Source organism: Stigmatopora argus, chromosome 2, assembly GCF_051989625.1.
Source record: "Stigmatopora argus isolate UIUO_Sarg chromosome 2, RoL_Sarg_1.0, whole genome shotgun sequence".
In the NCBI taxonomy this organism is placed as follows: Eukaryota; Metazoa; Chordata; class Actinopteri; order Syngnathiformes; family Syngnathidae; genus Stigmatopora; species Stigmatopora argus.
This window is the reverse complement of record NC_135388.1, coordinates 5,813,754-5,825,884: the sequence shown is the minus strand read 5'-3', so window position 1 is coordinate 5,825,884 and position 12,131 is coordinate 5,813,754. Positions and strand designations below refer to the sequence as shown.

At 39.8% G+C, this 12,131-nt stretch overlaps 1 protein-coding gene and 1 long non-coding RNA gene across 12 annotated transcripts in view; one reads left to right on the top strand and one right to left on the bottom strand.

Annotated features, from left to right (window-relative positions):
• The window catches only part of LOC144070657 (uncharacterized), a 196,255-nt gene that overhangs the window by 96,864 nt on the left and 87,260 nt on the right, over positions 1-12,131 (bottom strand). The window lies entirely within an intron of this gene.
• Positions 1-12,131, top strand: part of celf6 (CUGBP Elav-like family member 6) — a 128,522-nt gene that overhangs the window by 85,434 nt on the left and 30,957 nt on the right. For 6 of the 11 annotated variants that reach the window (XM_077595053.1, XM_077595050.1, XM_077595049.1 and 3 more), the window contains exon 4: positions 7,628-7,756. The exons of 1 other annotated variant lie outside the window; for it this stretch is intronic. In XM_077595053.1, coding sequence (XP_077451179.1) covers positions 7,628-7,756 — 129 coding nt within the window. The remainder of the gene's footprint in view (positions 1-7,627; positions 7,757-12,131) is intronic. 4 more of the 11 variants (XM_077595052.1, XM_077595051.1, XM_077595046.1 and 1 more) reach the window with 2 other exon arrangements.

Here is a 12,131-nt window from a genome sequence, read left to right as displayed (position 1 = left end):
TCTCACCAAGATAAATTAGATCTCGAGGCTTAAGAGGCGAGGATGGATGGATCCCAATATCAATTACTACCTCTCTTTCTCTGAAAGAGAACGGAGAGGAACAGGCAGTGTGAATGAAATACAGACTGCTTTTAGCCTGGCACAGCCCAGGCTCGTCTGTTAGATGAAGTTTCTATATGGAAGGACAGGCTCAGTAACAGCATGGATTGAAATAAGACCAAGCAGACAGGCCCCAGCAGAGATATTGAGCTTTAATGGCAACAGGAAGTCGGCTGCCTGGCAAGGGAAGTAAACCACAGTCATGGCTGACAATGAAATGAGATTTACAATGAAGCTGTGCGTGGTTAAAGGGAAATAGACAGCAAGGCCTGACTAAGACAGAGAGAGAGAGCCAGGCCGAAGGACAAAATTCATATGTGGAAGTACTAGTTAAGTATAATTCCAAGTGGGAGCCACTAGATTGTTGATTTTTACATTTTCACCCTCAGGATGAGGTCACATTTACATCAGCAGTGAAAGAAGTATAGAGGTCTAGGGTTTCCTCAAACATGAGGCTTCAGGTGTTTTACAATCTTGCGGTGACCCCCTTTCTAGCAGCTTTCCCATGGGCCCCTACACCACACAGAATATGGTGATAGAAGTAATGCTAGAGTGCAGAAAACCATGGCCTGCGAACAATAGCTGTGTCCCAATCCAAAGACGGCAATTCTCTCGAGACTGGAAATGAAGGGCATAACACCACGGGAAGTCAGTCTCAAGTTCAAGATTCCTTCATGTTGTCTTCTTTTATGGGTTGACACTAGCTTTACCGACCTGTAAATCTAGCATAATTTGAGCAATTTAAGGCAGACCAGAATAAATATGTAAATATGATATGCAAATTAGGCAAGACCAAGATTAAAATGTATCCAGCAATGTCTCTCCTTAATGGCGATTCTGAAATCAGTCACAAAGACCCGATAGATGCAGACAAAAACACTTTGTAAGCAAGAGTCACGGGCCAAGGACATTTGGCAATACTGTAATTATTGGGTTTTGTTACTTCAATAACTAACATTTAGCCAACTGCTATGAAGAGCTAGGGTTAAGGTTGAAAAAATGATGTAACCAGAAAGTATTCAAAAGACTAGCCTTTCTGATTAGAATGGAAATCTACAAAAACGTTTAGCTTATCAATTCATTAACTAGACAATTCTAATTCTAAAATGTCAATATAGAAAATATTATTCATAACACCAAATAGTGGCCTAACTTTTCAAGGTGTCAAAGACAAAAAAAAGAAAAAAATGTGTCTCAAACAATCTAAACATGGTCAAAACTGATTACTCATAGTATATTTCTGTCCCATAGATGACCTAGATACAGTGACACAGAGGAATTTGACCATCACATCTTAGTCATCTTTTATCAATTTTGATTTTTTTCTCCCATATGTATCAGTCAGAGACACACAAGTTAACTGACGCACTTGCCTGCAGACGGATGGACAAGGTATACATCTCAATTCAAAAGCCTTTGCAATCTGCTTCAATCCAAAATGGGTCAAAAATGAGAAAATGTCAACCCCTTTTACTCTCTCCTCACCTCTATCTCGTTATTGGCTTTCTTCTTTTATGCAATCTCATTGGTACACTGATGCCAGGAGAAAGATGAAGCAAGTGATGGCGAGGCATGGAGTAGTGAAAAGATGGAAAGCGAAATGAGGGAAAGGGCCAACGACAACACGATGAAAAAGTTAACAGAGAGTGATAGAGGCAGCTGACTGAATCTCAGGAGTAAATCATCTGCCAGCCACCCCCATTCCCTATTGCGTCCTTGCCTCGCCTGGGAATCTTCTCCCTCTGACCTTGTCTGTGAAGAAAAGATGGGAGCCAGATTATCTATGATTGGAGTTCACCATTATCTAAACACAATCTCCGAGTCGGGGTCCCACTTCGGTCGCCACTACTGTCAGCTTGGAGGCAGAGATGATGAGGAGACTGACAATAGGTCGGCAGGCACACAGTCTACTTTCCTTAACTATCTTCATGCTTCTGAAATGTCCATCGACTTTCTACGTTGACCTAGCTGTCAGCCTTTGGTATGGAAATGGTTCACTTACTCTCTCGACCAGGGAGTTAGCCATTCGTAATCACCTTGTCATTAGTGAGAAGTTGAAAGGTGGCAACCGCTTGAGAAGGCTCTCTTGGTTAAGGACACATTTCCAAGACTAAAAGAAGCTTCTACCATGTAATAAGTGATATTTTTTTAAGGTATTACATAACTGGTCCTGGCTAAAGTCTTTTTAATATCTCCATATCTTTTGTCTTTCTGACTGAATGAGAGCAACTGCCAAATGCTCACGTTTGTCCTTGCCAACATATTCGTCAAAAGAGTGACCCCAGTTCGGGCTCTCTGCAGATTGACAGGACCTTAAGATGTTGAGCAGTGTGCTGTCATAGCCCAGCCCAGCAGGCATGGGATAAGTGAAGGCCGTTGGCTGGCGCAGTCTGGCAGGCCACACGGGAGCGACTGTCTGGGGGCACCTCACGCCATCAGAGGACCGTGTTCCACTTTACATGCAAATGAAGGCAGAATACCCCTCTGTGCGATGAAATTACCACCTAGCAAAACTCAACTGTGGTGGACAGTTTTGAGAACGGCTAGCACAGGAATGAGATTCTAGGATATCAATTAAAGGTTTATTAAACATTGAATTGTTGCACTTTAGGAGGTGGACAAAAACTGCAACAGCCAGTTCGTCATATGTGGGCTTCCTCTGACTCTTGAAAAAGGTGTCAATCTTTTCTCTGTATACAAGTGTGACAGGACTAGATGTAAGGATAATTAACAAGTACACAGCCTGCTGTTGGACTGGAACACTGACAATTGAAATGTTTATTTTTGTGCAATTATTATCAGTCTGCACCCACATAGAAATACTAGGCCATTATGCAGGATGTTACTCTCATTACACTTATTTTCAACCAATTAATTTCGGTAGTACACTTGACTAAGACAGGCAATACTGTTGTTTGTGCATTCAACTCAACAAAAGTTTGCAAAGAAACAGCGTTCAACAAGCATGACGCAAAAATTCATCAAGGGTTTTTAATTATGGGTATCGGGAAAAAATGATTCCCTTCAATGGGAAGGTTTCATTTAGCTCTGTGTTTTGATGCTTTCAGTTTACAACCTAGGACAATTTCAGATCAATTTATCTGCAAGTGTGCGCATTCAAAAATAAATTGCTCACTCACAGCAATGATTGTAGCTCACTCCTACCAACTTAACATATATTTTTTTAATTCTTTAAAACCTGAACAGGCTGGTTGCTCATCAACATTGAATTTGCATTAATTTGGGGGCCTGTTTTCAAATGATGTATCGTAAACGTTTTTTTCAAAGTTAAATTTGTCTTTTATTGAAAAATAAATTCCTAAAAAAACGTTCTAAAGCAATCACATAGCAGAAGCATGTGGACATTACCATTCCCCCCAAAACGACTAGATTGAAAAGCAGAAGGCATCATTTAATCCCAAAATGGAGAATGTGAAACTAAATACAATTACGTATTCCACAGACCTTCATGTGCAAATGTATTTGTTGGCAAGTCTTGCGGGTTCATCCAAAAATAAATAAATTAATTAATAATCATGCTTTGTTAATGAGTCCATAAGAAATGCAACTCCTCTGTTGTGCTGCCTGGAACATTACGTTGCCTCTGAAATGCACCCGGCGGCTTGGTAGTCATTTTTATTATTATCGGGTGCAGCTGTCCATGCTCTATGAACACTTACTATTACCAAGCCTCCTCGACAATAGCTAGCAGGCATGAGGGGTTGAAATTGTGAAAACAAAAGATATTTACCACCCTATGAGCATTTATAAAAATTAATAAACTTAAACAAAAAGAAAAAAAAACTATGACAAAGAAAGAAAATACGATTTGTAGCAACTAATTATCAGCCTTGAGAGAGAAGATGAAATGAAGGATGGTAATAAAAAATTAAAGGAAGATACGATGCAAGTAGAATGTTATATTTGGGGGAGTCACATCAGTGTTGACAGCACATGCTTTCTGTGAAAAATCTATTAGTTTTTAATATACCACAGGGAGGGAATGAGAAGGCATCTGGTGACAAGCAACTGTCAGATGACTGTAGTGTTTTGATTACTTTACTGATCTTCATTTCTATGTGCATAGCTTAAAGGAGACATCATAGCATGTTTTGTCACTAGTTATAATAGTTCTCTGGTGTCTTTCTAACAGGTCTTTGATATGATATCATGAGGATTAAGACTAATGGCACACTTGTATATATCTTCACCATTCTGCCTTTATTCTATTTTCACAAATCACCACAGCAAATCATTCTCTTCTCGCTTCTTCTGATTTTTCCTGTAAATAATGTTATCTACAAGTATTCCCTTAATTCATCCACACACCCCCAACTCAATATCCAGCATTTTTCTACCACCACTGTACATACAAATGGGTTTCTTGTACACATCCAAACCATTTTAATCTTCATTTCCCTTCCAGTATTTGCTCTTGCTTTAACATCACTTATGTTTTACTGAAATTAGACTGTTAAAGGGGGGCTGTTAATGCAAGTGAGCCAGATTTTATCCCTACCTATTTACTACTGGGCCAATGGTCTGGCTTTTGTTACTATGGCGACCAGGGTAGTTACCGGTCTCATTTGAGTGTCTCCTTGCTTCTAACATAAATTAGGATAGTGGTGATTAGTGATTTCCCCTGTTACAGATTCACAATGATGCATAATCAGAGTGGTAAAAATTTGAAATTTTCAACTTTAAAACATGTACAAAAAAGACAAACAGTGTCAATCCAACAGGGTTAGGTGCGTTGAGGAATTTTGGGTAAATGGATTTACACTATTAACAGTGACATTTCTGGCATTCCAACATTTACACTGGTCCATCCAGGATTTGGAAAGATTGTGACTTATTGAAGTATTTTTTGTTTATTTACAGAATAATAAAATTTGAAATTTAACATTTACATATTTAAAAGTAAGGGAGTAGGTTCCAGGAGTTTATAATATGTTGCGTCTATGGGAATGTCCTCAAGCCTCTTAATGCAAATATACAACCACACATGAGGGCTCTATTTTTCTGCGTTTTACTACTTTTAATGGATTACTTCTAAAGTTGCAGTGTCATTCCCTTACGCAAAGGGTGCATTGCATGATATTCATATTCATAAAATGCCAATTTAGTCCATGCAAGTGGCCATAGGAGATGTGCGTGGCTTGTAAAAATCCAGTAGGAGCAGCTTTGGAGACAGGTGCAAAGAGGACTAATTAATAGCAATCAATACTCAGGGCCAGGGCAGGCGGCTGGCCGGCGGAAACTCTCACAGGTCAGGCAATGAAAAGATAGCGAGCACCAAATTCATTCTGCGGTCCCGGGGGACGGCTCTGAAGTACACTCACACTTCCTTTAATGCCTTCGCTAGGGTGTCATTTATTTTTGCGTTTGCCAGCACATTTGGAAAGTTCATTACCTCGCTCATGGCTTGTTAATTATCCTTGTAAAGCCACCATTAGATCTCCTCAGGCCAAGACCAAGATGAGACTTTTTTGTCCCACAACATTAACACACAGTGGGGGGCAGGGGTGTAAAACCGCACTCTGCCCATTTAACAGGGACCCCTCAGTGGAAATCTGAAAGATCGAGAGGCCTTCATGGCAAATGAGGTCACGTGCTCTGGACAGGCTGTGGTTTTATTTCATATTTCTTCCTCGCTTTCTTGAACAGAAGTCAGACTCATTTATCCTAACACATGTTCAAGATGAATGTCCAGGGATAGGCATTTGACTACATTTCCTCAATTGTCTACTCATTCAAGGGGGACATTTTATGGGAAATTGACTTTTTGATTGCTTATAAATAAATAGTTTTCTGGACGGTCCTGAAGAAGGTTGTCGAAACCAATCCTCAAGAACCGCAGTGGGTGTAGGTTTTCATTCAAACCAATGAAGAGGATACATTTCCACCAATCTGGTGTCTTAAAAGTGCTACTGCAACCAAGATGGCGCCGTTCAAGTGGCAGCCGGCGGCGGTAGCTCCGTCCACTCTTGCTCGTTTTGTGTTTTTGCTGCTTTTCTGTCTTAATGATTTGATTTGGTGATTCTTAATGATCCCATTTACTTTGATTTGCTTTGTACTTTGTGCTTTTGCTTTGTTGTTCTGTCTAATCACCCTCTGCTACTGTCACAATGAAATTTCCCGAATACGGGATAAATAAAGTTATCCAATCCAATCCAATCCTCACTGCTGGACATCCTGTGGCCTTGTGTGGAATAGTTTGGACACCCCTTGTATAGCAAAACATCATGTGTGAAATTATGCTAAATATATTTCTCTTGTGAAAGAAAACCTCTGTATCAAAACGAAAATCCAAATGAATATGGATTAACAATAATTAATCCCTCTTCAAATATTAACATCTCACAATTTGTGTAATTCAATCAAACACATCTAGCAATGCGTTGTATCTCCTTAAAATCCAATGAAAAAAAACAAATCCAAAGAGTACATTTGGACGATTACTATTTTTTTTAATAGGGATACTTAATCATTGCAGTGGACACCACAGGGCATCATGTCTAGGATAGAGTGGGGCGATAAACAGACAGCATGATTTCAACAGAGGCACTTAAAAGCAGCAGTATGGCTCAGCCACCAAAACCAACTGATTATGCAGGTGTTCATTTGTGTGGCCAAGCGGGTAGTGTGCACATGTCTCATTTGAACCTTACAGAGATGGAACAGGATCTGATTTCCCCACAGCAAAAGAGGATGGCACTTTATTTTTAGACTATATCCTTCTAATGGGACCTGGCTAGTACAGGAGGCATCGCATCTGTTGAGGGCCAGGTGATGCCTGCCTTCACCAAACACACCTCGACTCCCCATACGAGTCAAATGACTCACGTGTAAGAGCAACAGTGTCATTGCCAATAAAGTTCTCTTCTTCTTGCTGCCACTTTCTCTCTCTGCAAATGACAAGCACTTGCTTGTAACAATTTTATTTCACACCACGCACGGCTGACTTGAAGATGAATAATGTAAAAGATGTAACATAAGATTAATGCCATGTCTGTACCAGGAGGAGCGACAGGAAAAAAATTAAGCATTCCAACTTTCTAATATAATTTTGAAGTATAACTTTGTGTGTGTGGGTGGGTGTATAAAATAATAAAATCTGGTGCAACACCCTGGTTGTACAATAAGGCAAGAACAGGACAAAAGACTAGAAAGCAGCATAGAAACGATGACACATACACAAGTAGCACAGGTCTAGGCAACGCTGATCAAGAACAGGAAAGCTGAAAAGTTATGAGAATGCAACATTTGTATTTCTTTTTACAAATATTGTTGAATGAGTGCATTACATGAACCTGACCCCTTGTACTGCACAGCGATCCAGACATGATGCTGGTAGCATCACCCACAGTTATCTTAGAAGTATGCCAGTCTGGCTCACTATTGGCTTTGCATGACTGATTTGTGCTAAAAACCCTTTTGGGGGTCTGGCGGAATTGAGTTGCACAAGCCCCTCTTGGCTCAGTTGAATGCTACCATTAGCTATTGTTTTCCCTCTCTTCCGATCCAGAAGACAGGAAGCTGTTTGTGGGGATGCTGGGTAAGCAACAGAGTGAGGATGACGTCCGGCGGCTTTTCGAGACCTTCGGCCAGATCGAGGAGTGCACCGTCCTGCGGGGTCCTGATGGGGCCAGTAAGGGTCAGAGCACACGCACATACAAACATGCGCAGTCCTTTTCGCCATTCCTTTTGTTGGACCATTGCCTCTCTTCAGCCACGTCCAATCGTTCATTCTTACGGCAGCTCGGACTCTAAAAATATTCTTTCTTTCCCCAAGTACTCCATTTACACTCATATCTTACTTCTTGGGGACCACCTCACTTTACTCCACCCCATACTGTTTTATGAAATGCGGTATGTTTGTTCCCTGGATCACTATTATCGTCCCCCAGATGATCATTATGTCTTCCTGTAAATAAGGTGGCCAGGTATGAAGTTTAGCTGCAGTCACTCCCAATGCAGCAGGAACTATCTTCATGTATTATTATATCAGGGAGGTAGATATTGCTAAATTTTAGTCAGACTATGAATTTCACTACATACATACTCATTGTTGGGTTAAAGATCGGAATATATATATTGAAGGAGCTGTTTTTATGAAGAACAGTTTAGTACATGAGAAGTTGTCAGCACTGAGGTCGCTGGGAGGGCAACTCAGACACGTGATTTACAACAAAGTGCGCCGCCGAAATGAAGGTTTTCAACATCAAAGGGAAGCCTTAATAAGCAGCTGTGACAAGTCGTAAATAGTAATAGCCGAGGTGGTTGGGACCACACTTAGATTCGGATGAGACTTTTTTACGGTTGTTAATTAAGTAGATATGCATGTTCAAACAAAGTATGAATATTGTGGTGGGCACATTCTGATGTCGCAGTACAAACGAGACATTGTTCAGCCCCGAAGGACACCAGCAGACTGGATAAAAAAATTACTGTCAGGCCATCTACCAGTAGTACCTTGGTGACCGACGTAATGAGCACCCCTAACTTAATACTTAAATGTAAAGGAAGGCATTTAAAAAATCTGAACTTTTTTACCCCCCAAATTCAACCCTCTGTTCACCAAATAAAAGTGGAAGGATTCTAACTTGGCCCTTGAAGCTTTTGTTTGGTCACCCCAGTTCAATCCGATGGATGCATTTCTAGACAGATTAAATCAATAAGAAAGCCTTGATTGTATTGAACAACAGGTAATTTCAGAACTCAAATTGCTTACTTACTATCACAGTTAATCCCTGCTCTTTTTCTTTGTGCACACTAACATTGTCCATAACCCCCACACCTCCCCAACTGCTTGCTTCCATTTTCTTCATGCCCCCTCCTTCCCTTTCTTCCTGCCTGTCTGTTCAGATGCCTCGGGCTGATTGACAGCACATAAAATGAAAACGGGCCAGTGCTGCCGTGTTCGACAGGAGCTATACTTTTGCTCTTTTTCACTCCACTCTCTCTCTCTCTTTGTGCGCCATATGTTTCCTCTAGTGGCATTCGTCTCTCACTCGTTACCTCTCTTTCACTTGTTCTTCACTCCTGCCATCAAGTTTCACTGCGACAAATTAAAGGAATATCAGCAGTACAGTGGAACCTCCAAATGCTGAATGCCCTCAAGTCATACATGAGTTCAGCGAAAACTAAAGTTGGACAAAAACTTGCATGAGATGTATGGAAATCCTGTGAGATTTCATAGTGAACGGCAAAAGGATGATCTCCATCAGTGGGTTTTGGGTCTAAACCTGGGATCAGCATAAAAGCTGAACCCAATTTTTAATGAAACTTGTATTGAAATCAATAGTGGTGAAAATATCTGGTTATAATGTATATACACCTAGATATAGTACATACATATACACATAATTATTGTTCAGAGAAAATCGCTTAAACTCTTGATGCTATTTTTGCCAATTCTCAGACAAAAAAGGAGCTTAGATGGCATTCATAAATAGTATTTCTTACAAGAAGTAATTTTATATTTAAAACAATGAGTTTGACTGGCTTCTCAGAAACGAATACAATAGAAAAATAGTTCTGTTCCATTATGTTACTCTGTGCAACAGTGCCAAGAAGTTATTATAAATGCAACTTATTTTACCCAGCAACAACAACCGGATGAGCCTCGTGTAATTCAAATGAGTCTGACCTTGAAATTGACTGTGCTATCTGCTCGATGATGCAGGCCCGAGTGCCATGTTGATGTAAATTTCTTTCAGCACCCCCTTCATCACCCAATAGAAAGGCCAAGAAGTTTCACACCCTCCACACCACTTCTGCAAACTACTTTCAGCGTTTGCTGCCAGAATTGAATGGAGCTCCTAGTTGTCAGGAATAATAGAGAAATGGCTTTTAGCTCGATAATTAAGTTGTGTTATAAATGTCATCCATCCAGGCGGATGGAATTCATGCATACATATTACTACCCGGGGAATTCAAAAGGCAGCGGCAAGATCCCCTCACTTGAAAGCAATACAATCTTTCTCCTCACCACTTTCGCCCAATTCATTCAGAGACGTCAAATTCAGGAAGAAAAAAAAAAGTCAAGACGCATGCTATAATTCATGAGGTTGTGGCACTCGCATTTAATTGGAGAAGTTTTGGAATCAAGTTGCCCTTTCTTCCTTGGCTGCACGAAAAAAAAGTCAAAGCTAGTGGCTGTTTAACATGACAATGCAGCATGAAAACATGAGGGGGAACTTTTTATTAGTACTATGGTGGAATTTTTGAATCGTGCCAATTGGTACATACAACGGCTTAAATGTATCTGACCAATTGCAGGATTTATAAATCTTTCGAAGACAAAAACCACTATTATGACCGAGCTACTGCTTCAACGATGACAAGCGATAGTGATCAACGATGACGTATTCTGACATCAATACAAAACTGCAGTATATTGATTTTTGGATGGCCAAGCAGAAAACTATTCTGTCTGGCCATCTGAACCAAATTCTCACTGGCATTGTGGTCCAGCCAACCCCTTGTTGAAGGCTATCACACAAAATCAAAGGATTCTAAAAAGAACACACTGAACCTCATCATTTTTCCAACAAAGGGTCAATTCTGTTTGTTCTTTCAAATATGGACTTGAAGCCACCGACGTATTTCAGTCAGACGACTGAACCCCTTTGCACCGCAAAGTCCCCAGAGTATTGTTCAGGTGATATAAAGAAAAATAAGTGTCCTTTGACGTTTGCGATTCTCATCTGTAGACCTTTTCAGGGCACTTGACACAACAAAACACATATGCCCTGTTACCCTACACTTCACAAGAAAAGAAAAAGCTCAGACAAAAGTAGATTTTGCCTTCTATTGATTGGGAAAACAGTGCAACTGTCCAAAGGTTTGGAAACTTTGGCTTTGAAAAAAGTTATCTACAGTGTAAATATAAAAATTCAAAGTTTAACACAATATTTAAGGCACACTGGCCTACCTTGAATATTGTGATCGATTACATATTTCCATCCATGCGTTTTGCAACACCTTCTATGGTATAAGCTTATATAATGTTGGGCAAAATATTTATGTTGAAGGGCACTGCCAGGGCCATCTTAAAATCACTGCTGATTAAAAATGTGAATGAATTTCAAATCCATTTTCCCTACATCTCTGAGGTGCTTGTCTCAGGAAGAGTGTGCCTGGTTCCGTGAACATTCCTGTTGCTCGATTAATGAAAAGCAGCCGAATAAATCCGCAAGGTTGTTAATTAGATCGCCTTCTAAAGTTAAAACATGAGCGACCTGAGGCCAAGGATAAAAATAGGATAGAACAGAGTACTCAATGATGGTAAATCTGATTAATTCAATGCCGTTTTCAAATGAGCTACCATTCACTTCCCTTATACAGCACCAAATGTTGTATTAGTACATTGGTGTCGCTGTATCTTAGTACGGGCATATATATTTATAGACGTCTGCATGCAACAAAAGTTTTAAACTTGAGGTTTTTAATGAAAATATTTTTTTTCTTTCTTATGTATTTTTTTTAATAATAGGTCTAGGCCAAGGGTGTCAGACCCTTTAACGTCAACTTGATTTCACGTGGGCCGGACTATTTTAGATATAATATTTAGATATTTTTTTTATAAATGGATTAAAAGAACTGGATTAAAATCCCTGAATATTCAGTTTTTATAGATTTAAAACAATGTATATTTTAGCTTTTTTTTAAATATGTTTTTAAATTTTACAAAATGATTTTTGAACTATAAACAGAAAAAAATTGATTTAAAAAATTACAATTATTGATTTAAAATGGGGAAAATTAGGAAATTTCATATACGTCTATACTCTTCATTTTAATTTGATCCTAAAACAGAAAGTTGGCACTCATGATTTACTTTCCCGGGCCACAAAAAATGATGCGGCGGGTAAGATTTGGCCCCCGGGCCGCCCCTTTGACACATGTGGTCGAGGCTATATACATCTATGTATTGGTGGACAAGCACACATTTGTTTCAGAAAGAGAGGGGTTGGAGGCGATTATATTCGTAAACACAGACGACTTATTCCCACCAATCAGCAGGC